Raw genomic sequence first — 27104 nt, 5'->3', positions numbered from 1 at the left:
AGTGGGTGGACTGCCTTTGTCCATAATGAAGAGAGCTAAGACCTGAGGCTCTTCTTATGCTTTCTCACAGAATTGCTTCTCAGGTGCTTTCTTAACTTTTCTTAAAAACAGACAGGTATGCAAATACAGTAAACATATTTAAGAATCTGGATTTGCAGTTCTTTCCTTTTTTGGCAGAGAAATAGAATTGTAGCATTTTTAGAACAGATATTTAGATAATGTCCAGTTTCCTAACTCCTTCACAAACATGTATCTTTTCCTCCTTCAGCCTCTCTGAACAGGAACAAGGACACATCCGCAGTTTGCCCAGAAGTAAAAATACTTGTATTTAGGGTATTCATGCTGTCAAGATAATTGAAAATCCATGGGGATTGTTCTATCAATCACAAGAAAAATACATTTTGTTATTCTGAAATGTTGCCCATATTTAACACTTGGTGAACTTGGTTCCATGACATTTGGTTGCTTGTATTTCATTCCTACGTGGCATCAGCAAAAAGCATCCAGGCTTCCTGGATGGAATTTGCCAACCAGATGTGGGATATAAATTGCAATTGTTGATGTTGCAGAGAAAGAGAATAGCTTTGGGGCTCTTCAATGTGTAACTTATATTTCTTTTTTAACAGTGAGCGTTGAAAAAGTGGAATTAAAGGGATTATCACACAAGAAGAATGATAGGATTGTTGAATATTCTTTTGAGGTGAGTTTCAAAGATTTATAAGGAAATATAAGTGACATGAAGGGAACCAGATGTGGAGCACTCAGAATGCTATTTTTAAGACCTTTAGGAATGTTGCTTTTTTAAAAATAGTAGTTTTCCCCCAAAACACAAAAGATACATTCAGTTTTACATTACCTCTGATTCCAAAATTATATGTCTTGGACATTTACCACTTCATGTTGTAGGGAATACTCTCCTTATATCTTTTTAATGAAAGGAGGTTATAACTATCCATTTATATTCAAGATGCATTGAAAGAATAACGAGCATTTGCCCAAGAACAGTTCTGATTGTGTATATACAAGGGAAAAGTTAATGTGCGGGCCTTATACTGTGCCCTTGTGTGAAATAATAATAGTTTGTTAAGTTGTTAGGAGTATATCTCTTGCCTTGAGGTGAGAGGAAAAATGAGAAGATTTGGAAGTACCAAATATCTAAAATGATGGCAATAGTACAGTATCACAATTTAGCTCCATTCACAGGATAGGGAAAATACTGTAATTCCTGTGATTTTGTTTTGATATATTTATGCTATAAATTCCCTCCCCTGGACCTCTAGCCTGAGGGCATGACATGTAACAACTAGCCTCTCTAGTGCGAGAGCTTAAAATAAGGAAGGTGTACTCTCTGAGCTTTAACTAAATCTGCAGAAGCAGATTTCCACGAAGAAGCTTCTCCCGTCCTTCTTCAGTTTGCCATTTGGAGCTGGCTCTAAGTAGTCATATGGCTGACTTGTAGGAGAAAGAGTTTTATGCACAACTTCCTTACTTCAGAATACCCCATAAATAACATGAGGATTATGCAAGCTAACAGCAGAATGGGGGCCAACAAACATGCCAGCGTTTCAGGATATCCTAACTTTAGATGCTGTCCTAACGTGGAGTTCTGATCAGATCTTGACGGCACTTTTTAATGTGGAAAAGCAAGCAAAATGTCATGTAAATGAAACTGTGTAGTGAATCCCTCCAGGAACGCTGTTCTTTCCCTTACATCCTTTATCTGTGTGTTAGAGAGCGAGGGGAAGCTAAAGAAGTCAGCGAAGCCCAAGGAAGAATAGAAACTGCCTGCCCGTTTCTGTTTCTTAGTTTAAGTTAAGCAAGTGCTGGAAAAAGGAAATTCCTCAATTACGTAATGTATTTTGAAACTCTTTCCTCCCACCAGCTCTTCTGGCAGTATCCTCAGGGCTGGAAAAATGCATGTGTTTGGTTGTTAATATCGTGTGGAAAGATCCTGCTCATCCCTGCTCGTTTTTTAAAAAGGATAATGGCAGCGTTTCCTCATCATTCCCCAAAGCACCTAGAATACGTGCAAAACCCACACTGCATCAGCCTGGGTTTTGTATTCTGAGTACATGTAATTCAGCTAATCATGTATCAGCCTACGGACTTTCCAGAGATGCTGACAGAGAGCTTGTTGAACTTGCAGGAAAAAAAGGATGCAGATCTTTGGGGTTAGGACATCCTGTCTCCCAAATCCGTAGGTCAGGAGCTTGTGTCAGGAGGATACCAGATATCCATGCCTGAGCTTTGAAAAGGGCATGCCCTGCAGGTGTGGGTGTGATGATTGCAATATATTGCCCATCTTATCCATATCAGATCAAATGTTCCTCCGGAGCACATTTTGTTTATTTAAAGAAGAATCGTCTTGTGGTCCCGCTCTTGGATCAGGCGGGAGAATATACAAGATAGCAACAAAAGTACAGTAGGTTGCCAGCAGTCTTCTGATTACAGTAGTATAAAAACTGATTGAGTAAACAAGGATATTATAATTAGGAGTTGGCTGTAGAATACGCCGCTATGGTTTGCTAATTTTCATTTGGCATATGAGGGAAGCCATGGCCATTGAAATGTTTTTAAAATGAACATTCGACTTTGAATGCATTTTGTACAGAAAAGCAATTACAGATTAATAAACTAAAACCAGATTTTGCTTCATGGAATAGTGGGATAAAGCACAGTTCCAGTGGTATAGTTCACGAGTCCGCTTTGGGGAAAACATTGGCCAGTAACCTTTGAAAACGTAGGCAAAATTGCCCCACTGTAACAATGGCCCAGCCCCATTCATTCTGAGAACATTGGGAGTCCGTTCTAAAGTTGCTTGATGAAGGTAACCAGAAGGGTTCTTCATTTCTTCAGGTCTTATGGTCTGATTCTTCAGTGACAGTGGTAACAAAGTCTTCTGCTGAAGTGACTGATTTCATTTCAAAGGTAAAATGATTTTGTACAATCGGTGTTTTTAAAATACATTTTTAAATAGGTATACATTATACTGTACAGTGTAACTTGCACAGCTTTTTAAAAAATGGAATTAATAAGATTATTTTTTGAGTGCTATATTTCAGTTTCATATTGAATATATTTAATTTATTCAATTTAGGTGCCGCCCAACTAGACAATTCTGGGCGGCTCCCAGGGTAACAACAAAAAAGTACAATATGAATAATCAAAAACAATGTTTTCTTTCTTAGTTAGGTCAGTTGTGTCCAGAAGAAAATTTGGAGAAATTCATTCCTTTCCTAGCTGGTCCAGATTCATTTTACTTGGAAAGAAGCCACATGGACCTGGAATCAGACCTTAGGTATACTATGAAATTGTTCTGTCAAAGAATTTGGTTGTTTCTGAAATTTATCTGCATGTGGGGGTGTGATTTTCAGTTCCAGATTTAATTATTTAATAATATAATAGCTCTTATTAATAATTACAGAGTTAATTATGATTAGTTTATCACTTGCCATGGTTGCACTTACTTAGTATAGTTTCTTAGCCCAAATTATGAAAGCCTGCTTTGAATTCTCAGATAGCGCATCTACCTTCTGGATCTTATACCTTGCTTTCACTAGCAGTGCCCAGTTCTGTTATTCCATGCCAGAAAGTCCCCACACAATTCTTCTCGATAGGAGTGCCTGCAGTCCCGCTGGGGGGTCGGGGGTCGGGGTGCTCTTTTGGTTCTTAGGAACTGCAGAATGTCAGGCACATATTTGAACATTTGCTTGGCAGATCCATCTTTCTAATTAGCAGCGTGCAGGGTCAGGTTTAATAGGCCTTCCCTTTAAGAGGCCTACCATTGTTTTAAGTGCAGTACTTTGGCTAAATTACAAAGATAAATGCACTCCAGGATTATCTGAGAAGTTTCCCAGATAAACTGAGTTTTGAAGAAAGCATAAAAGTAAGAACCGCTTGTAGAGATAATTTCAGACAGGAAGAGCAAAAAGGGAGAAAAAGTGAGTTATTTTAGGAAACAAGAGACTTTGAGATGATTGAGGTTGATAATAGCCAGACAAGTGAGGATCACAGGACCGATCACTGTGGAGGATTTTATTTATTTAATCAGTCTACTGCAATTTATGTGTTGCTCCAGTCTAAATAGGACTCTGATTTTGTAGCTGAGAGTGAGAAGCTTGAACTAGATTTGGGAATGGACAGGGAGCCATTGCAGAGAACTTAAAAAGAGGCATTGTGTGGTTAGAGTAATGAGAAAAATGAATAACTTTGGCAGGTAAAATAAATCCTAAGGGCCAACTGCATCTGAAGAACTGATAAGCCAAATCTGCTTGAAAAATTAATAAAAGGAGATAAGTGGAAAGCCAGAATAAGTTGAAACTATTAAACTTCTATTTGGTTGGTAGAAGCAATATGATTAAATCACTTGAGTCAGTGCGATTTGCTCGCAAGGAGATATAGTGGGCAAGAAGGTTCTAGTCTTGACCAATTCTAGATTGTCTTTGGCAGATTTAACTCACACATAGGAAGGATCATGGCTGTTTCATGAATCCGTTTCCAGATTTTTCTTTGAGACTGAATTCATTTTAAGTTTGGTAATTTGGAACTGTAATACTGGCATATTTCAATGATTTTCATGACCCCTTAATCATTATGAAATAAAATATCTATTATAGGACCTTTGGATCAAAAGCAACAATTTAGTTTACTGAAGCTTGCTTATTAAAAAATACTGCCTTTCACAGTTTGATTCATGTTTCTAGAACAGCATCATCTTTTTTTAGTAAAAGAAAGCAAAACACTTGACAAGCCAAAAGAATGTGTAGAATAGAAATCAGACCTATTATTGCTATTGTTTTTAAGAGCAAGAAATACTAGAAAATGTTGGACTTTCAGTATTGAAATTGTAGCTATTTGTAATTTTATTCCTGCTTGAATGAATCTTCAAAAGTTGGCCTTTATGTCAGATATTTAATATGGTATGGTGAACACATATATTTAAAGAATCTAATTAACAGTCAGTTTGAGAATCATCTAATTTCTAAACAGGTTGATGTTGCTTGGCTTTTTGTGCTGTTCATTATGTGGTAACGTGACTCATTTCATAATACAGAAATTAGTGAATATTTTTCTGTCTGTAGTACGATTTCCATAATCAGGGCTACCATAATCTTGTTCATTGCATGCTTCTGTTCTGGGGACTCAGGACTTCTTGTGGCAAGCGTGTTGTAAGGGAGGCAACTTCTGTTCATATACTTGTAATTTCCTAATGAGTTGTGTGTAGTGTGACTTCATTTTTGACAATCTTTAATTAAAACCTGCAGCCTTAGCTTTGTGCCTGAAGTTAAGAAAATACTATATTTCACAATAATTTTGCAGGTATTTGGCATCATTACCTTCCCATGTCTGGAAAAATGACCACGTCAAGAAATTTTTCAGCACTTCATGTCACTCCCCACAGTTTCAGAGTTCAAGTGAGTTTAAAGAGCAACTGCCTCCTCCACCTCTCCCAATTTAAAAAAAAAAAACTTAGCCAGGTAATGACTGTCTAAATATGTGATGTCCTTGTTTTTAGGTTCTGGCAATTCTTCCCTTTATAAAGTGGGTACTACACTGGGTGCTTCCGGAAGGTGAGATGAATTTAGTGACTGTGTATAATATAGAAAAACTATGTAGTTCAGGTTCATGTGCTTTGACTATCCCTTTGAAATTGAATTCCCAGACTGCCTTCTCATTTTCATGAATTACACATTTTTTATTCGTACAAGTTCTTCCTATTGCTAATGTTGCATCGTTCTGCTGTTTTGAGCAAGACTCCCTGACCTGCTGATGCATTCTATGAGCTGGTTCTGATTGCTGCTTTCCGTGTGTAGAGTTTTAACCTGGAAAATCTGAAGTTGTACTGCAAATCCATACTGTTCCCTTGAAGTATTTTCTACGTGTGTTGTTCCATGAGAGTAAATCCCCAAATATAAGCATTACTGTAGAAGGAGATCCATGACAAACATCCTGAATCATGCTATTTCTAAATGTAAATGTCTGCAAGAGACTTGTCTTGAAATGAGCGTGCAGGATATGGTGGGATGATACATCTACCATTGAAGGCAGCTCATCAAGCGCTGTTAGATCAAGGGCTCCCTAACTTAAAGGGGTGGATTAAGTGTCACCTTAAACTTACAGTCCTTTGGCTTTTGACGTTTTAGAAATACGCAGTTAAAAGCATCAAAGGTCCAGCAACCTTCTTGGAGATGTAACAGTGCTGTTAGTTCTTAGAGAACGAATAATTCCTCTTTGGCTTTCCTTCTCTCTCAACAGACCCATCTGCGGGGTTGCTGGTGTCCAGTCTGCACAGAACAGTCTTCAGCATCACATGCCCCATCCCGCTGCTGCAGCAGTTGCACTCTCACACTGCTCTCATTCAGGTGGGACTGGATCTGCATTATCGTGCAGCCGCACCCAGATAGAAAACTCTTCCCCTGTTTTAATGACTTCGAGTCCGCAAACCCCACAGGCCCAGGAGCAAAATGGGATTTTAGATTGGCTCCGGAAACTGCGGTTGCACAAGTACTATCCAGTTTTTAAACAGCTGACAATGGAGAAGGTAAGATGCGAGGTTTACCAGGAGAATATAGTGTTATTTTCTTTTCTGTTGCTGCCTTTATCCCATGATCTATTTAGAAAAAGCAAATCTTTGAAAAGACTTAACAACTGTAGTCATAATTGTTGACGTGGCTTATTTAACTAGTTTAACTTAAACTGGTTTGGGCAGTTTTTAAGTTGATGATGATGATGATCATCATCATCATCATCTTTCTATGGGAGTCCTACTCAGAATATTGTATGCTTTTTTATAGTGGTTTTTTAGAAGCTTCCTTGTGATATCCAGCACATACTGTAGTTATTTCTCTTTTTTGTATAAAAACTGAACTACACAGACTCAGTTCCACGACCCACAAATTCTAGTTCTAGCAGGCAGAGTCCTTTGATAATCTAGGAAAGAGCTCTGCCAGTGTAGGCTTTACTTAGATGAACAGCACTTTTAAAATGGCTTTTGTGGCAGTTCTTTTCGGACATGTATGTTGTAAAGCTACTACCACCTTATTCTGGATTAAAACAACACCGGGGTGCCCTCTGGCGGAGATTAATCATAAGTCGCTTGAACCTGGAGCTCTAACGTGCATCTTCTAGTATGTTTTTAATCTGAATATCGTGGTGTACCTTTAGCTATAAATTGAATTTGGTATTTTATCATTTTAATATTTTTCTGTATTTTATTGGAATATATCCCAATTCATTATGCCTGCTTTAATATTCTCAGTTTGACAAATGTTTTTATGTCTAGAAAATGTGCTGATTATCTGTGTGCTCCTGTGGCTTTGGGTATTGTCCCTGGTAATCCCTTGAATGGGCAGTAACACGCAGTGGTGCCCTTCTGCCTTCGGGGCCACTTCACTTGCATCCGCAAGTGAACCTGTGTGTCTGGTTAAGAGAGAGATCGCTCCATCAGGCCTCTCGAGAGTGGTGCTTTTCCAAACATGGCAGATCACAGAGTCGCATGAAGCCTGGATGAAGAGAGTTACAGCCCAACAGTCAGAGGAGTAGCTTTGAGAAAGGTGGATTATCACCCTTTCAGCAGATACCAAGATCCAGCATACTTGCCCCCATGACAGCCGTGAATTAAGAGTACTGAATGTGCTCTGGTGACTGATGGCTCAGGCAGGGTCTCTTCCATCCAAATACTCATTTGTTGTTTCTGTCTCCCCAAGGACTAGTGCCTTTGTGGAGCGTTAAATTTTAAAAACAATGTTAAGGGGACTCAATGAAGGAAGCTTCATGTTGAATTGCACACCATTTTAAAGCATGCCAAGTATCTGTGCACTATAAAATTGATATTCCTTTCTGTACAAGTTCTTGAGCCTCACTGAAGAAGATCTGAATAAGTTTGAAACCCTCACCATGGGAGCAAAGAAGAAGCTCAAGACCCAGCTGGAATTGGAAAAGTAGGTATCAGAGTCAGCCAAAGAAACCTATGCTGTTTTCCTCTGCGGTGTGATTTGTAACTAATTCTGAATAAACTTGGTTTTTAACAAATAATTCCAAACAACTTAGGAATGCATTCTATGTTCTTAAAATAGTACTGTTCTGTATTAAGCTAATATAGAACAGGGCATACTTGATTTTTCTTTAAATGCTGGTCAGGCTATGGGGAATCTGTCCTCCACACTGGGACAGATTTGATCCTCTATGGGAGGGTCATTAGATTTCTGTTCCAGAACGTTCCTGTATCACAGTGGCCAATACAGGTAGTCCTCGGCTTACAACGGCAATTAGGGCCTGAATTGCTGTCACTAAGCAACATAGTCATAAAGCGTAACATCACATGTCTGTGTTGCTTAGCGATAGCAATTCTGGCAGTCCCTTTCATGTGACCATGCCATCCAACTTCCTGTCAGCTTCCCAATTTACTATGTGGGAAGCTGGCAGGGAACATCGGAAATTATGATCGCAAGGCTGCAATGTCGTAACTGTGAGCCAGGCACGTAGCACCCAGATTGCAATTATATGACCGCTGGGATGCTTCGATGGCCGGAACTAGGAGGACCCATCGTAAGTACCATTTGTTCAGCGCCGTCACAACTTTGCATGGTCTCTGAACTAATGGCCATAAGCTGAGGTGTACCTGAACTAGTTCTGAACAATCTCACGTGCTCACAGAAAAACCGTGTTTATTGGAGTTGGGAAAGGGATTAGAAATGGGTGTATCTGAAGACCGCAATCTGGCTAGAAGACATTTTATGATTGTGTTGTCAACTTTTTTTGTTTTTTTGTTTTGCTGCAGAGAAAAGTCAGAGAAACGGACCATGAACCCAGCACCCTCCCCATCTGTGAGCACTGGGGTGGCCAGAGTTCCTCCCACTACTCACATCAGCCCTATACAGAACATGCGTGGGAACCATACAGCAGGTAAAGGGGTCTTAAGTTTGGGATGAGCGTGCTTCTGGCATTGGTGCTGTCTTGAGCTGTCTCTGCTAATCTAACTCCTGATGAATGAGATCTAGGACCAAGTTATCCTAAACAGTACTCTTGTTTTCTTGTTCCTTTAGTCAAATTTCGGTAGGGAGGCCTGTGACTTACAAGACCATGCCTTCGGTTAGAAGGCATCTTGTTTAATTGCAGCCCTCGCGTTCTCCTTTCTAACACGGATTTCTGCTTCCCTCCCCAAGAACTGCACGTGGATGTGGATCAGCCCGTCTCCACCCCGCCCCGTGAAGGAAGTTCCTCGGCATCCTCCAGCTCTTCCTCCAGCCCCACGGGAATCCAGCCCCGGGAGGAGAGCTCTGACAGCGCTGAGGAGAATGAGAGGCGTAAGGACCTCCGTTTCATTGTGCTGCAGCATCTGTGCCTCATTTAGTGGACGTGCTGTGGCTGATCCCGTTTGCCTTGCAGGTTTAGAGATCCACCCGGAGCCCCCCGAGAAGGAGAAGCCAGTGACGATCCTGAATCACTTCAGCTCCAGCTCAGCCAGGCCCACCGCTCAGGTTTTACCAGTACAGAACGAGGCAGGGTCTAGTCCGTCCGCTCACCACTCCTTGCCGGTGCAGATGATGGCTGCCGGCTCTTCTCACATCAATCCAATTAGGATATTAAACTCTATGCACAAATCAGAGCGTGGGAATACAGACATGAAGCTCCTTTCTTCATCTATGCACTCGCTTTTACCTTTAGAAGACAGGACAAAATTCTCCGCCGGGCCACCTCAAAATAGCGTCAAGATGGAGAAGAGCTTTGGAAACGCCATGGTGGACAGGATACCAACCTCTCCGCATCAGCCCCTCCAAGTGCTCTCCGGGGTCCCTGAAAACGGCTCCGCCACACCTTCCATTCATTTTGGCCCACGGTCCAAAATCGTGCACACGCCCACTCTAGACCGAGTGGTGAAGACCTCCCAGCAGCCAGGCATCCTAGTGGAAACCAGCACCACGGCCACCGTCACGTCGAGCACGGTCTTCCACATGGCACGCCCCCCAATCAAGCTCCTGGTCTCGTCGTCCGTCCCCACAGACTCCACCATCGTCGGGCCGTCGTCTTGTTCCAACAGTATGCAATTCAGCGTGTCCCCAGCAATAATAAGTCCTCGGACTGCTCTGTACACAGCCAACACCAAAGTGGCCTTTTCTGCCATGAGCAGCATGCCAGTCGCCCCCATGCCCAGCAGCACCTTCTGTGCAAACAGCAACCCTGCCTCTTCCAGCAGCCACCTAGCCACCTCCTTTGCCAACATGAGCAGTCTCCCCAGCTGCCCTCCCCCCAGCTCCAGCCCCACGCTGTCCTCAGCCGCGGAGAACAGTTTCTACAGTGGGGGCGGCAGCTCCGCGGGGAACATTCCCGTCCCCAATCAGAACCATCACCACCATCACCACCACCAGCAACAGCCGCCCGGCTGCATGGTGTGCAGTTCCTGCGGCTGCAGCGGGAATTGCGGCTCGAGCGGCATGACTGTTAGCTACGCGAACTACTTCCAGCACCCCTTTTCAGCACCGTCAATGTTTACTTTCCCCTTCCTCCCCTTCAGTCCCTTGTGCAGCAACGGCTACGTCAACACCCAGCAGTATAACAGCAGCTCAGCTTTCCCTATGGTCCACTCTCCTTACAGCGGCGGCCCCGCGCCGGACTCCCTTATGAGCGGACAGTCCGCGTTTGCGGTGCCCCCGATGCAAAGCTTTATGGCCGGCACTGCAGGGGTGTATCAGGCACAGGGGATGGTGAACAACAATAGTGGCGCAGGGCACAAAAAGCCTGGGAACCTTTCCTGTTATAATTGCGGAGCCAGCGGCCACAGAGCTCAAGACTGCAAGCAGCCACCGATGGATTTCAATCGACAAGGTGAGGGGTGGTGCACTTGCTGAAGGCGGAGTTGGTCGGGGGCACAAAATACGCAGTCAGGGACTGTGGTTCTGGGCACAGGAGCAGACAGACAGCCCCATTGGAAACGCAAGTAAGGGTTTGCTGTGCTTTGCCAGGGTTGACCCTGGCCAGCTAATGGCCTGAAGCAGAAGCACTGATCTGATGCCGTGAAGGACTCAGACTGGGATGCAGAAGGCCCGGGTTTAAGTCCTCCCTCTCTGCCCAGTCTACTCTAGAAGGTTAGCACGAGGACAAGATGAGGACAGGTTCCCACATGTACTCTCCTGAACGCTGAGAGGAAAGGCAGAATATAAAAAAACATAGAAACATTTTTTGCAGCGTTCTAAAGTACAGAAAGAGCTGAAGGGGTAAACGCTTATTCTGGCATGAGGAGGCTGAGCCTGAAAATCTTGTGAGATGTGTTGCCCCATTCCTCAAACAGCAGAAGTCCTGGGAATGCACTCCATATAGCCCCCAAGCGGGCTTGATTTCCTTACAGAAATGCTCTCTGTAAGATTAGCAATGACCGTATTCCCAAATCTAAATTGGGGTTCTTACAATCTGAATGGTATAATATGCTAATTTGCATTCCTTCTTTTTTCTTCAGGTACATTTCGGTTAAAATATGCTCCCCCGGCCGAGAGTTTAGAGTCCACAGACTGACGTTAACTTCAGATGCAATATTTTGTGATGGCAGAAGCCATGAGATAATTAGGAAACTTCAGATTGGAACCTAAGGAGTCTTATCTGTTGAGCTTATTAATGTTATTTTTTTAATCCAAAGGTGCTCTACTTCAACACTAGGAAGGAACTGAAATTTTAGGGGGGGCTTTCAAGCCCGTTTTTCCTGAATTGCCAAAACGATAACGCAGATCTTAATGTTGGATCTCCCAGATGCTAGGTGAGACTGGCCAACTGTCTTTTCTGTTGTATAGAAACTCCTGCACTTTTGCTGAAGAATGTTGCCATACTTTGACCTTCCATGCTGGAAACTTAAACTCCTGGGCAGCTATGTTAGAATCTGGAGCGAGAGCTAGAGGCTGATGGTGCAGTAGCCATTCACCTGCTGGACTCCTAACTTCTGAAGCTAGATAAACATATCTACTTTTTCTCAAAACAAATCAGGCACTACACTCTGGGATTTTAAAGGGTTGCACTACAGAAGAATGTATAATTCTGTTCTGACTATCTGCACTTCTAGCAAACTGAGATCAGTGGAAGAGATGTTCTAACCGTTGGAAACAAACAGGCACCAGCAGGCTACGTGGTCTTCTAATAAAGAAAACTTAATCCTCTCTTTCTTCCCAAAGAACAGAGGTGAATGTTTTGCTTCATTCTGGAAACAGTTATGATAATGCTTGTCAGCAATTACTCTTATGTAGAACTAAGTTACCAGCTATGGATTAAACTTAGTTTCCAAGGGTCTAGTGCCAGAGACTCAAACTCAGTGGTATTTTTTTTAAAATTCTCTTCTGCAACTTAAGGAACTGTTAACAGTGCAGTGGTTTCTGCCATAGGAAATGGTATTCTGCATCTGTAATAAATTTTAAAATTCAGACTCTTCCAGGAGTTTGTGGGATTTAGAAGGCACAGCGTCAAATACAGTAGCATACCTTTTCATTACTTAGAAAAGTTTATAGTTTGCCTCTTCATTCGATGTACGCTATAAACTATTAGCTTTGATAACTAGGTAGCAGCCAGTAGCGCTTATACAATAGAGTTGAGACAATGTGGATTTATCGGCCAAAGGGAGGCAATGGTTTTTAAAATCAATTCTACCTGCTGCATTGGTTGCAGCTCTCTTGCTTCATTGATAGGACTGAAGTTTGAACTGCCTCATGGCGTAGTCGTACTGTGGGCACGCAAAGCGGTTGCAGAGGTCTGCCAAATGAGTTCAGTGTGGCTGGGCAGGGGAGTGGGATCGGCTGGGTCTCCGCACTGAATACATATGAAATTGTGAAAAGCTGTGTGCTGTTCTGTAGTACAAGAGAGCTTCGCTCTGAACAGTGGGAGTGGGAATGTCAGTAACTTCACTCTGCTTTCTGTAAAGCAGCAATTCAGTTTTATTCCTGTGCTCATCTGTTGCCTTTGAAACTGATATTCTAGCAGGCCTGCATCTAACTTCAGTTATTTCTATGCAATGGAGTACTAGACTTCCATATCCTCACTTTGGCTTCACCAAAACAGTGTTAGATGGGTGTGAGACAGACTCAGTTAGCTGAACTTTATTCCCCCTGAACTCTGGGGTAATAACGTGGCTGCTGTTAAAATCAGTATGTCAAGATCATAATATGTAAACTTCATCTGTAATACCCTGAATTATTGAGGCTGCTGCTATACACCGTTACTGTTAGGAAAATCGAAAAATTGTACCCAAAATGGATGGGAACTCAGCAGTTTACTTTGCCTTAATGATCTTGCCATGAGTAGAAGCAACCTGCCATGGTCATTACATCTTTCAGTTCATGTTTACTCTTCAAGTTGAGAATGCTTCTAGTAGTCTGGAATATGTGCTAAGAGCCAAATGTCCATTCTTTAAAAAAAGGAATCCTACCACCACACAAACTTAGAAGAATAAAACCCTTATTGGGTATTTTAATTGGGAAGCCTCTAGAAACCTGCCTCCATTACATCTGTGCGATTAAAAAATGTGTGATTTTCTTTCCCACGGAAGAAGCCCTTTGTCAGCCATCCCACTTTCAAAAAGAACTGCTTTGCTATAATACAGCTGCAGAGAAAATGCAACGGAGCCCCCAGAAGAAAGCTTGAGCTCGCTGTCTTGTTTTACCTCTGAAAGTATTAGGTTTGCCTTGTTGATCTAACTTTATTCATATTCTCCACTATTCAGACATGAAGTGGTTGGCAGTGTTTCATACCGGAATAGATGCTCACAGCAGGCCTCACGTGCAGGAGCGATTAAGCCCTTTTTAAAACACTAACTGTGTGCCTCAGTTTGGCTGCAACTTTGCACTGAAGGACTTGAAAGAATGTGACTCAAGTCATGTTGTAAACAACAGCACATAATTGCAGAATCACCCAAAGTCCTAGCCGAGAGGGGATGAAGTATTTCCTTGCTAAAAACCAGACAGAGTCTGTATTGGAGGAGACTATTTTCACTGACTGTACTGTAGGACACCTGCCAGGTATGCAGTTTAGCTAATAAGAACTTAATGGAGCACCACAAAACTGCAAGCTAGCAACTGATTTGAGAGAGAACCTTTCTAATCGTTAAAAATCATGTATTTCATATTATCCTGAAGTGAACACTCCAAAACACCCAGAGAAAACACTCCACCAGATACGATACTTCATTTTAAGGCCCAAATAATCATAACTGACCAGATTCCTTATGCTGGCAACGGGTGCTCTTGTTGCAGACAAGTAGCCTTATCCACAACCCCCTTAACAGGCTATACCCGAAAGCAGAAATTAAGGATGGCAGCAATTCAGAAAGCTACCACTATCCACAATTTTCACTGTATCTTCCTTTGGAATTATCTCTGTAAACTAAATTCTAACTGTTGTAGGAAACACTCGTGTCCCAAAATTGCAGGTTAATGTGTTTTCCAGTTACAGTTTTCTGTTTGGAACAAAAGACACTCCTTTGCCCGTTTCGAGCCATTTCTTTTACACCTAGTATTACAAAATGTGCATGTAACTTTATATAAATATCAAAAGTTTTGTAAATATTTAATATTTACCTAATATGATTTTGAATTGTAAATGTCAAGTATTCTGGTATTGGGATTTTTATGTTTTATTATACTTTGTTAAAGGTAAAATTGTACATTTTTAGAATGTTTTTATCTGAGTAAATTTAATGTACTGAAAAAATAAAAGACCGCAGTGTCTTTTCAGTTATCCTCAGTTGATGTTTTCTTCTCAGTTGAGGCTAAAGATGGCAAAGCTTGGTGCAAGCTGTTTTCAGCAACAGAGCGGCAAAGGGCATCCTTGGAAGTGGGACTCGTAGGCAGATTGTACTGAACTCTGCTTACTTTCTGCAAGAGGAGGCAGGGCCATGCTGCAGGCTATGGGCTAGGCAATAATCTACTCAACAGGCATTTCTTTTATTACAGCCTTCACGGTCCAGTCCTCTCTAGCTGCATTAGAATTGCCACTCCGAATTCCCACCCAGCACAGCTAGCAGCAATGGCGACCTGGAATCCTAGGAGCCATGGTTCCAAGCAACGAGGTCGAAGGCAGCTGCTTTAATGTTCTATTCCTGCACTGATTTCTTGGTGTCGTTTTACATAAAATGCTGGATCCTGACTTTCAGAGGCTTCATAGCCACACCCATTCAATCTGCAATGAAGTGCCACCTAAACCAAACACAGCGGAACAACGGGCCAGGTTTTGGGCGGACTTCTCGAAGACAACTTTTCAATCGCTTGGGACGGAACTACCCACGTCAACACTTTTTTAAAAGAAAGCAACAAGATGTAGTCATTCAATGCTTAAGAGGGCGGTCTATCATGAAGAACTCAAATTGAACAGAAGATATTACATTTTTTACAATAAAATGAGATCTCACAGTGACTATTTTAAAAGCAAACCCTGAACAGGTGAATCCAATCCGTTGGTACAAATGGCCAATCAGAGTGAGAGCATGCAGCGTGCTGAGATTTAGCACTGCTTTTCTTGCTTGCTGGAGGCTAGTTTCCTATCACACGATCATATCTGCACATTAATATAAGAGTAAATTTACTACATTTCTGAAGAATCAAAACAGCTATCTGAAATACTCCTTTTGCATAGGGCATATTGTGTTAACAGTAAAATGAAAATTCAGTCAACATGCAGTAGATACAAAGTTTTAGTGATAGAATCCACACATATTCTTTGTAATTTTAGATACAGCCTAGTCTTTAATAAAGTGAAATTATGCTCAGTGTGAAATTTAAATTGAAGGAAACCAAGGTTTTCAGTAAGGATGCAATGCAGATTCAATCTTGGTTCCACCTATTCCAGTTCAAGAACGTGGCAGGTAGAAAGATGAATATGCACAGATGTGCACAAAAATACACAATTTCAATGGTTAAGAAGCTTGCCTTTGCCTGTACCTGATCCAGAAGGCTTGCATCTGCTATTTGCAAAATCCTTTTCTTCAAAACAAGCATTCAATACCATTTGAAGGATAAAAGGAAGCCCTCTTTTTTTGAGGGTGAGATGGACGGATTTGATAAAAAAAAAGATGCATGACAGAATACAAATGTATTAAAGTTTCAACTGTTAAGTACATAACCTAGTTTTAAAATACACACTTCCTAAACTAAAGCTATGCTTGATATATAGTTATAATGAGCAATCTGGTATTTTGTTGATATTGGGGAATGAACCCCTCCCTCCACCACATGCACTGATTTTCCAAACATCAAGAAATTCAAAGAAGCAGACTTTTACTCCTATGTGTTTCCTTTCAGGAAAAGCCATTTTTAGGAGCTGAAATATAAATTAACAGGATATATCACACAGATGTATTTCAGTTCGCTACTTAACATTCAGCCCAGTTCCTATGATGTGAGTAACGCAAACATTCTTTTTATTGTCAACTTAACATGCATGTTAGGGTCTTGCTCAAATCCCAGAGGCTTTTAAAAAGCAAATAGGCCTGTGCAAATTTATAGCAAGTCTACGAAGCTGGGCTGCTTGTCCGTACTGCACTCGTCTGTTAAATATTTACAAACAAAATGAAAGGACATTGAGAACACCCGCAAAGCACAACTACTTTGAGCAGGTCGGTGACATGACATCCCTTTCTTTTTCCTGGGGGGGGTGTAAAACTAGGCTAGGCTACAAGCCAATGGGTAGGGTGTTTACACGGAGGATTTCATGCCAAACGTTTCCTGCGAAGCATACACCATGTATAAGAATCCGTCCTCGTCCTTTTCACTTTCGTACACCTCCGAAATGGGTGTGGAAACGCTCACCATGCTGTGTCCGTTCACCAGTAAGAAGAAAGCTTGGTTGGAATTCAGCTGCAGCCGCCGTCTGGAAGGAGAAAGGAAAACTGTCAGGAACGATGTGCCGGGAACCCCGGTGTTCAGCTCAGCAGCAGTCACTGCAGGTCTAGCCTTGGGAACTCCCCGTTGGATAACCATCTCTTTATCCCGTCCAGAAAGGATCACCAAATGACTCGTACAGCTAAGTTGACCTCGCCAAGCAAGCATTTTCCAGCCGGGTGGTTGCTCTCCCTTTTGAGCAGCTGGCAGCACCAAAGTCATCCAGGCGTCACAGATTCTAAATTGACAAAACCAAATCCTTCTCCCCCATATCCCCAACTCTCCATCTCCTCCGATGCACGGAACCAAGATGGGTGGACTTCAGCTCCCAGAATTCCCCAGCCAGCCATGCCTAAAGTAATACTAGATGGGATACCTGATTATCTTGATAAGCTCACTCATGTTGACATGATCTGGGACCAGAAACTTAGTTTTGTCCAGAACAGGAAGCTGCTTCTCTCCTTTATATCTTTCGATAATTACCTAGAAAAGATGCCAAGAGTAGAGGCAAACGCTGGAGTGCCATAGTCGTACAACTTTAAATCCACATTTTATGACTGGATTGGCACAAAATGGAACAATGTTCTTCTAATGGATGCCATTTAACATCACTTGTACTACAGACAGGGGGTTCGTATTGTCAACACACCAGCAATTCCTACTTGCGGTATTTAAAACCAATACATTGAACAACACGAAGCCTGTACTGAAACTCATGGATCTCCATAGCTGCCTTTACTTTAACGAAAATCCTGGTGGAGTGTGTCCAGAATTACCATGATAGGTTCAGAACAAGACGAAGCGACTGCAGGAGAAATCACAGAAGTCGGGGTAACAAAAGGGATGTTTTGAAAAGCATTGCAAAATCATCCTCCTCCCCCCAACATTTGCCCCAAAGTCCTCTGTAAATATGTAAATATGGCCCCCGACAAAAGCTCTTCGACCTGAAAAGTAACACTCTGTTTTCTAAAAAACTGATCAGCCAAACACCACATACAAGATGTTCATGGTATAAATTTCAGTGGGACTGGCTCCCAGACAAAGTGCATACAGGAAGATAGGCTCAGAAGAATCCATCATTTGAGATCTTTTAATCACTGTTTGCATGCTCTGAAAAATCAGTTTGAACACTCTTATAGAACAGTGTCTGCTATTACCTTATAACGTAACTGGGCTCTTTGTCGAGCAAAAGGGGGTTATCTTGAAAATGGACAACTTAGATGTGGCATTCAGAAATAGAAAAATGCTCCTGAAGGAGATTATGTAAGCCTATTTAAAGCTGCCATGACTTTGATTTGACTAAAGAGATCATATGACAGGTATAAAAATGGAACTGGATGTAACTGCTTTGTTCCATTGTTAGTTCTTTTTGGGAAAAAAAGGAAAAGAAAAGGACTATTTGGGCTTCAAACCTAAAAATGAATGTTCCTCAAATAACAATTTCCATTTTTTCTATAGAAGGAGTTGTGTGTTTAGAAAGAAGACAGAATTAGATAAGAGACGTGATTATTTTGTGCCATTTGTTTTCTGCTCTATTGGACACTGAAAAAAAAAACATTTAAATATGCTACTTGCAAAAACATGCTGACAGGATCCCTCCGTCAGATCTGTTCCTTCAATGAAATTGTTATTACTATCGTTGAAAAAGAAAACTTGGGCTTTGAAAGAGCTGTGAAATTCACAATTCTTCAAATTACAAAAAAGTCACCAGTTAAAAGAAACTTTAACAGCACAGTATTTTGCACAAGATTTTTTTCCCCCTACAACTTTAATCTGACCCTAAATACATGTTATTGGGCAGTATGTTATACTGAAAACAGTGGATTTTTTAAAAAGTATGCTATGCAAGACTGATGAGTGTAATTGAGGGAGAATCTATGCACTGAAGCAAAATCTACCAGCCTTTTCCAACCTTCTCCCATAATTCCCAGCCAGCATCACCACTAACCAAGGATTATAGGAACTGCAGTCCAACATATCTGGGCCAGAAAGACTCAAACGTAACACCAGGAACATAAATCTACAAGGCTACCACATCTTGTAAATAAAAACAATACATCTATGTGACATCTTGCAAGAGAGAACGATGGCATAGCTGGGAACCAGAAAGCTCAGTTCAGGTATCCAGTCACAGAACTCCCTTCTAATACCGTCATTCCTAGATGGATTAGTCAAGGTTAAGATTTAGGAGATTTTATTTCTGGCTGCTGCTGCTACCTATCTTGGGTTTTATCAATGCTTGATTTTTGTTTTCTTATACTAGTTTTCATCTAGTTATTTATTCTGTGTTATTTTTTTCCTCTGATGTTACACACTGCCCAGAGTTCCTGCAAATGGGGTAGATTATAAGTACTGTATTACAACATAAATGAACAAACCAACCAATTACGTAAGTTAAGAAAGAAAATAAATGCAGACTTATTCCTTTTTTTTTACTGCCTTATTTGACAGAAATTACCCTGCCCCATCTGGCCATCATCTCTTCAGTTCACAGGCTATTATGAAAGACCGCAGAATACTGCTGTGTAACCTCTAGCAAAAAAAATGAATTAAAAAAAATTGCAAACACTATCTCAGCAGCTATATCCAACAGCCTTTCAGAAGTCTGTTCCCTGCGGTTGGCCTGATTCCCTTCTTTGAAATGGCAAACTGATCAGGGGCAGAAGCCTCTCCAGACTGGCCCAACATCCAAGACCCCCTTAACCCGGGGGGAGGGGTAGCATGTTTTGCAGACAGCCTAATCAGCCACTGATCCGGACAATCCAGAGGGAAGGGGAGAAAGGGGTGGGGGGGGTAAGCCCCTGGCTGATCTATAATGCTGACAATCCCAGTCAGGCTATTCTGGATTTTGCTCCTTGCTCTGATGGAGAAAAACATGACTGGAAAATGACTGTTTCATATCCTTCTTTGCAGTGAGCGGAGAACTTAAGAGAGTGGGCACTCCCTGGCTAAGGAGGTTCCCAGAATTGCGCACTGCCTGCAACGGGAATTGCCCAATAACTGCACAAGCGTCTGAACCAGCCGAATCAGGCAAACACAGTCACTTGGCACCCTCCCTGGGCCTGTCACTGGACTAGAAGCAGGCAAGGGTCTGCTTGGCATCGCAGGGGCATTCTGCATTCACCCAGGCCTTTGGCGAGGGTAATGGAAGCCCTTTTTTCTTTGTTCTCATCAGGTTTAGTCATTTCTGTCATTTTAATTTTTGTTGTGGTGGTTTCCTTGTATTTAAATGTTTTTAACAATTTGTAAGCTGTCAAGAGTTGCTGGGAATTGGGATGGCGTATAAATGCAATAAATCATCATCTTCCCTGAGCCTGTTAGATGCTCCTTAAAGCAACTGCATCTTTTCCTAGAACAGGCTCAGGAAAAGATGGGAACAACTTCAGGAGACCCTTGGGAGGTGGTCCACCTCTACTCTATGTACCCAGTCCTATAGAACAGAAGGATGGGCAGTTTAACCCAGAAAGAGGCCATCGACTCAGAGAACATCCCTAACTCTTAACCCGCACCCCCAGGCCTGCCCTGCCCCCTCTGTGACAGGGGCAGCAAAAGGCTGAAGTCAACAAAAGAAGATGGAGTTCCAAGTGGATTGAGAAATCCTCATGGACAGAACTATTCTTGGGCCTCGGATTCCCTCTGCCCTGATCTGCCCAGCTGTACCACTATTTCCTTCCTTTTCTCTTTGTATGTAGCTTGAGAACTAAGGACCCGAAGAAATGTCTTCTAACACCCAAGCTCCCCAAAGTTTTGGATTTGGAAGCCTTCTTCTGTATTTCCTTGCCCACTAGTTATTCAAGAGGGAGCAGGCCTTTGGGAATGTTATTAAATAGGCTCTTTGAGGATGGCTGCCTGTCATCAACAAGGGGCATCGCTTCTTTCCCAGACATTTCAACATCTAATGTGGCTTTATTCATTTGACTGAATTCCTGTTATTTTGTGGTCATGCTACTTCTGCTGTCTTGCGATGGTTCTCTAGATTTATGCTTTCTGTCCCTTTGAGGTATGCGATCTTGAGTTTTTCACTCAGGGTCAACAGAAACATTGGAGAAAAGGAACTTCAAAACTGTATTGGAGAAAGACTGGAATCAATTATTCTCTCGCTCCAGATCCTCCTCTTCTCTCAAAATAAATTGGAAGTTTGTGAATCCAGTTCTCCCTGTTATTTCAGTCTATTTCCTTTCTCCATTCAGTTACATATTAAAAGAAAAGCCAGCTGCGATCAGAAATTGAGCTCTGAAGCAAAAGAAATGTTTATTCTTCTCGAAAACAAGCCTAACGCGGGGCAAACTATGTTTCACCAATTGTGACTACATCAACTGAAATTGTTAGTCCACCCAGACCCTCTGCCCTCAAATACTGTTAATCAGGTCTCACCATTAGACAGACCAGACATACAGCTGGAAGCCAACTCACCGGTATCTTTGTTGGGTGCTGTTCTCGAATAAGCCTGACATCTTCTACTCTTTGTTCTAAAAGGGGAAAAGTAAAGTCATGACCACGTTCTATCCCACAAAAAAAGAAAATAATTAAGCTTGTTTAAAATCAGCTACCCTTTATCAAAAGACCATATGAACCTCTTCAAAAAATATAAACATCCCTGACTATTATTGTCCTGCTAAGCCCCAGAGGTTCTTTGTGAGATTTCCTCCCCACCTGATATGGGCCTACTGGATTGCTTGTGTGCAATAAGGCTTCGCAATAAGGCTTCGCAAAGGAAAACAAACAGCACATCTGACCTTTACTTTCATTTTCAGCAGTACGCTCGAAAACAAAACAAAGTCCCACTTCTTCTGTCTTAGCAGAGAAGCAGGAAAACCAGTTTAGGCAGAACAAAAACAGAATCAACCACCCAACACACACACACACACAGTCACAGCTGAACCTAAAACTCTCCAGTAAAAACAAACTAATTCACAAGCCTTACCAGAGCAGATTCTTTTCCTCCCAGCCATTAAATCCAATTTTTTTTGCGGGGTGGGGGGAGGAATGCTAAGTATTTTCTTTGACTCTTCTGCCTCTGGCCTGTAAGAGGTCATCCTCCAATGAGTCTTGCAGTCACCCATGTAATTAGTGAAATAATCACCTGTGATTCAACATTTTCACAACCACAACAACTAACCCAGCAGTTCAATTCTTCTCATTAGAGGCATTCACTTCGGGTTTGCTGTATGAACCCTGGCAATGCCCAGGAAATGAGAAACAAACAATGTGGAGTCCTTGGGGTTCTCCGAGCTTGGTTCTCTTCCTGCAAACGTTTCATTACCCGGCTAGGTCACATCTTCAGCTCTCACCTAGCCGGGTAATGAAACGCTTGCAGGAAGAGAACCAAGCTCGGAGAACCCCAAGGACTCCACAGTTGAACCCTGAGCTACACTATTCACCTCTATTGAAACAAACGATGCTCTGGGAAAATGCAGAACCCCCCCCCCCCGCCCTTGCCAAGGAAGGACAGGCCAAAGCAAGCCCTTCCCGCGCCCAAACCTGCTCTGTGGCCCCGCTCCGACAGACTGGCCGCTCCTCCTCCTCCCCTTGAGGAGCAGCAGCCGCCCGGGGCCCCCCGCGGGCAAGCGCCCTCCGAGGGAAGGTGTGCCAAGCGGGCCCGCTGCCAGCGCGCTGACAATGCCTTCTGAGCCCGGAGGAAGCGGCTGGCACCCAGACCTGTTTACTCCTGGATGCCAGGCGGCCAGCCGCGAACAAACAGGCCCTGCCCCGACGCGTTCCCCAGCTTAGGCTTTTGGGGGGGGAGAGGGGCATCCTCGGGCACTCCGGGGGGAGGAGAAAACCGGGACGGCGTTCCGCCATTTGCATCACCCCACGGGGCGGGGGCGGGAGGGTCTTTCTGGGGTGCCGAAGTCCTCTCTTGCAGCCCCGAGGGGAGCGAAGGGGTGCAAGGAGATGCCGGGCGCCGGGGGGGCTTCCTGGGGAAAAGGAGGGCGTGGGGGCTTTCTGGGTCCCCCGTGCGGGGCTCTTCCTCCACGGAGACCCCTCCTATTCCTGGGAGGGGGGACAAGCAGTCCGGGGGCCAGGCAAGGAGGGAGGGAGGGGAGGGGAGGGGAGGGGGAGGCCGGCCCGCCCGCCCGGCCTACTCCGCAGGGCTGTCGTGCTCCAAAGGCCGGGGGAAAGCGATAATAAGCCGGGAAGGAGGGGGGGCTCTCTTCCCGGCCCCCTCCCCATCCTCCGCCTCCCCCCTTCCTCAGGGAAGATTCCAACGCCCGTCGCCCGCAGCCACCCGGGCGCAGGGGAGCCGTGCCCCCTCCCCGCGGCGCGGAAAGGCCTCGCCCGCCGCCGCGGCCCGAGGGCCCCCCGCGCCCCCGCGCCGGGCTGCGCTGCCCCTGTGCCCACCGAAGGTGCGTCGCTGCTTGAAGCTCTTCTCCGAGGGCATCGCGGCGGCGGCGGCTCCCCTCCGCGTCTCTGCGGCCTCCTCAGCGGCGCGCAGCCTCCTCACCGGCCCCCACCCGCCGCGGTCAGCTGACCGGCCCGCCCCGCCCCCGGGCTCTGACGTCGCAGGGAGGAGGGAGGAGGAAGGAGGAAGCAGAAGGGCAGCCGCGCTCCTGCCCGCTCGCTCCCGGGCTTCAGCTGCGCGTGCGCAGCCGGCGGGCTCGCTGGCGATGGGAGGGGGGCCGGAGAGGAGCCGGACGCGAGCACGCTTGCGCGCGTCGGGGACAAACGCGTCCCGTCCCGGCGCTGCGGTTGCCATGGCGACTCTGAGGCGGAGACGGCGGAGGAAGAGGAGGAGGAGGAGGCCCAGCCCTGACGTCATCCCAGGCGTTGGGGATTACAGCCCCCATCATGCTGAGCCAGCCAGGCCTGAAGCCTTCCAGGGGGACGGGTCCGATCCTCCCCAGCTCCCAGGCTCCTGATCACCCCCAGAAACGTTAGCTTACTGTTTCCAAGCTCCTGGACTACAACTCCCATCGTTCTTAGTGGCATGCGGCCTTTTTCCCTCCCCCCATCCACTCCCCCTGGCTGTCTTCCAGATGCCTGGGCTACGGGGCCCATCATCCTCATCTGGCCTTGCCTCAGGGAGCTGTGCTGCTGGAAGATTCGCTTTTCAGACTCCGTTTTGTGCTATGTCTTTATTTTATTTCTGGCTTTTCTTTTGCGCACCGCTCAGAGCACTTCCCTTCTGGCCGTGTGGGGTGCCCTGGCACCGTCCGTCTCCCCACTGGGGATTCACAGGGCAGTTGCCGCGCTCGGGGCCAGAGGCCTCCCGGACAGGCCCTTCGTTCCTGATTACTCAAGCCGAGCATTTCCTGTCCTGCGTCATCCGGCATCCTTGGCCTCCACGAGGTGCTTTGACAGAGGCTCATCATCCATTCATCAGCCGCGGGACTTGCAGATCCTGTGGGCTGGCAGCTAATTGCAAGGAACTGGCTCTGGGAAAACGTGCCAGAGCGGAGGAAGGACAGCCCTAAAGAGAGTCGAAAACAACCTTTAAAGCCAAGATATCCGCTTCAGAGGAACTGGGGGGCTGCGGGCCACCAAACCGAACCAATGGGCAGGGTTGCTGCGGAATCTGAATGTTTCTAGTCCCGCTCGCAGAGGCAGGAAAGATGGCACAGCTCCCAACAAACCACAAAAGCCATAAAGCTGCTGTGGTTGGCACGGGGACTTGAAAAGCCTTCTTGTATACTTCCTTTGCATCTGAGGAGTGGAAAATAGATGCTGAACAAAATGGATCACTCTTTAGCCTGATCTTTTTGGTGAGGCTGTTCTAAGGCCAAGTTCCTACTAAGGGCATATTTACCCTGGCAGGAGGGTCACGGGGGGGCGGGGGCAGATGACTGTGGAAAGTAAGGAAGATGACCTTGACAGACATAGGCAAGAACCATGACCCAGGCAAAAGGGGCCGAAACATATCTTTTTATTGAGTCAATCTCAATACCGGTAGTTTCAGCCTTCTTGTGGAGTTGATTTCCTGGTTTGGCCTACCAAGTGGAGCTGACAGTAAGTGATGTCATGTATGCAGTGACATCACACGTGTGACATCATTGTGCATTGTTCTGGATACCTATGTCCAACAGCTATAATGCTTCCCCGTTCCATCCTCCCCACCACTCCATCATTGACCCCTCAGTCAAATTTAGCTGCTTTTGAATTAAGAAGTCTGGAGCACATAGTGTTAAAGCATGAAACAGTTGGTTTGTTGGGGTTTAGCATCTTCCCTGAACCTCCTGGATAACTCATGATTAAGCAAATGTGATATGTAAACTCAATCCCTTTCTCCACTTTCATCACCTGTTAGGGGTAAAAGGCACTTGTAGATGTTTGAGACCAACTGCTTGCTTGGTGTGAATTTTAGGAGAAGGATTTGGGGGACAGCAGTGGTCACCTGCGAAGTGGAATGAGAAGAAGTTTCAATGTATTTCAAGGCCTGGTTTAAGAAGAATTAAGGTGTGACCACTGGAAAACATCATCTTTAGGATAGCTGTAGGAAGATACTGAATTTCCAGAGGGCTGGTGGAAAGCATTTGTGATGTTAGCATTAAATTCCTCCAAATTACACTTTTGCCTTTAAGGGCTTAGCACCCACAGCCCTCCTGGTGGCTGCATTTCAGAGAGATGGGAAGAAGAGATAGCGGCACTTTCTGCTTTGGGAACTAAAATCACTTGACTGGCTTGGTGTCCCTGTCAATCTAGTGGGGGGAGAAGTGGGGAGGAACCATTTGGCCCTCACAATATTTTGGACCATCCCTGATGACCAAAGTGTGTGGGTCACAGCAAGCAAGGCTTTGATCTCTCAGGTTTAACAGTGGGCAACTTGGTTAAACCTGAGACATTCAGACATTGCCTCTGAACAGAGTCCCATATTGCAGATGCTATAAGCCGATAGTGATGGGCAAGGCTTTCTTCATGGCAGCAATGTGACAGAGTCTGGTGAATCTTTAATGATTATTGATTTTTTTAAATGCATTGAGTCAGAGCTGTGATGAGTCATTCGCTCAAGGATCCTTGGCCGCCTGCCTTATCCACTACGTCATGAGATTCAGCCTGTCAACCAGCAGTCCCAGTTTTGTGTATGACTCCTCAGGAAAAAAATCCCACTGAGTTGGTGGAATTTAATCCCAAAGTAAGAGTGCCCAGGACTGCAAAACTGGGCGTTTTCACAGCTGCAGTCTCCTGCACTCTTTCAAGCCAATCAGGGTGATGTTTTCTCATAAGTGGACCCCACTGAATATGGGCAAAGACAAAGGAGATTAATCCTAATTAAGCATGCATCAGATTCTATACAGTGTGCGGATAGCAGTTTTTCTGATCAGGCATTTAACTGCTCTCCCTGCTGGAAAGTTGTAGTCTGAAACTTGTTTTGCACCATAAAAGACTGTGATGGGTACAACAAATCATAAAGTTTACAATACTTTATCTTAACCGTGTTTTATTTTTTTCGGTACAGACCACCAAGAGGAGACTGAGTATGCCAGCAACTTGCATCCATTAGATGTGCATGTCGGATTCTTTGGGAATAAGGGATTTACTGATACTGGGACTGCCTTTAAATCAGAGTATATACAGTGTTTGTATTTTGTTTCCCGCGGAGACATATTTTAAGCCTTTCGTATCCATTTTTATGTTGCGCATCGCCTGTTCAGCCTTCCCACTTAAAGGCTGATAACGTCCGTTTCCGAAACCTCGTTTAAACGTTCTCTAAATGTGTAGGACGCGGTTCTAGGGGAAGTTGTACAGTTTGCTTTTTTCAGTACCTGCCCTGTATCGAATATACGGGTTACGCAGGATGCAAAACAATATTGGAAAAAATGAGGCAAAAGCCTCGCGCGCAAGAGGGGCGACCCGGCCCCCGCGGGCCCCGCTCCAGGGGCGGACACGGCGCAGCCTGGCCTCCCGATCCGCCCGGGAGAGAAGAGCGCCTCTTTCCCCCTTTTCCAGTCGGACCCGGCGCAGCCACAGTCGGGACCCGAGCCGCGGGCCGGAGAACAGGGGCCGCGCGGGCGGCGCCGGGGGTCCCGGAGCCGGGAAGAGGGAGAGGCGGGCCTCAAGGGGGCTCCGGAGCGAGACGTTTAGCAGGAGCCTCGTTGGCGCAGTAGGCAGCGCGTCAGTCTCATAATCTGAAGGTCGTGAGTTCGAGCCTCACACGGGGCAAGCCTGACTTTTTCCTCCCCGCCCGGCTGGGCTCTCCCCGGGGCCGAGAGCCGCGGCGGGGGTCCCAGCGAGGCCTCCGGGGACGCCCGCCCGGCCGGATTCCCGCTTTTGCGGCAGAAGGGCTGCACGGGGAGAGCCGCGGGGAAGCTCCGGCTTGGGACA

The 27104-nt window shown here is 44.7% G+C and overlaps 2 protein-coding genes and 1 non-coding gene across 4 annotated transcripts in view; 2 read left to right on the top strand and 1 right to left on the bottom strand.

The window, feature by feature from the left end:
• Positions 1 to 14798, top strand: part of ZCCHC14 (zinc finger CCHC-type containing 14) — a 30449-nt gene extending 15651 nt beyond the window's left edge. Inside the window, exons 3-13 of the mRNA XM_007422121.4 lie at positions 627 to 700; positions 2857 to 2928; positions 3189 to 3298; positions 5320 to 5414; positions 5516 to 5570; positions 6256 to 6541; positions 7849 to 7940; positions 8780 to 8904; positions 9165 to 9305; positions 9388 to 10824; positions 11453 to 14798. Of these exons, the coding sequence (XP_007422183.3) occupies positions 627 to 700; positions 2857 to 2928; positions 3189 to 3298; positions 5320 to 5414; positions 5516 to 5570; positions 6256 to 6541; positions 7849 to 7940; positions 8780 to 8904; positions 9165 to 9305; positions 9388 to 10824; positions 11453 to 11508 (2543 nt within the window). The 3' untranslated portion in view covers positions 11509 to 14798. The remainder of the gene's footprint in view (positions 1 to 626; positions 701 to 2856; positions 2929 to 3188; positions 3299 to 5319; positions 5415 to 5515; positions 5571 to 6255; positions 6542 to 7848; positions 7941 to 8779; positions 8905 to 9164; positions 9306 to 9387; positions 10825 to 11452) is intronic.
• An 882-nt stretch (positions 14799 to 15680) lies between these two features.
• MAP1LC3B (microtubule associated protein 1 light chain 3 beta) lies at positions 15681 to 23323 on the bottom strand. Of its 2 annotated transcripts, none has more exons than XM_088136198.1 (4): positions 23187 to 23323; positions 21258 to 21313; positions 17221 to 17327; positions 15681 to 16833 (listed from the first exon to the last, which is right to left on the bottom strand). In XM_088136198.1, the coding sequence occupies exons 1-4, from the start codon at positions 23224 to 23226 to the stop codon at positions 16659 to 16661; spliced, it is 378 nt and encodes a 125-aa protein (XP_087992324.1). In that variant the 5' UTR covers positions 23227 to 23323; the 3' UTR covers positions 15681 to 16658. The 2 variants fall into 2 exon arrangements, with proteins under 2 accessions (XP_087992324.1, XP_007422184.4); XM_007422122.4 differs by lacking the exon at positions 23187 to 23323 and adding an exon at positions 21769 to 21811.
• Positions 23324 to 26869: 3546 nt separating this feature from the next.
• TRNAM-CAU (transfer RNA methionine (anticodon CAU)) lies at positions 26870 to 26942 on the top strand. The gene has a single exon. It is a non-coding gene; the product is annotated as a tRNA-Met (tRNA).
• Positions 26943 to 27104: the final 162 nt, after the last annotated feature.

The sequence above is a fragment of the Python bivittatus genome, unplaced genomic scaffold (genome assembly GCF_059951505.1).
Source record: "Python bivittatus isolate LINGU-HERP-01145 unplaced genomic scaffold, Pbiv_v1 ctg000190_np1212, whole genome shotgun sequence".
NCBI classification, from domain to species: domain Eukaryota; kingdom Metazoa; phylum Chordata; class Lepidosauria; order Squamata; family Pythonidae; genus Python; species Python bivittatus.
Note: the sequence above shows the minus strand (reverse complement) of the source record. Positions and strands in the feature narration are given on the sequence as shown.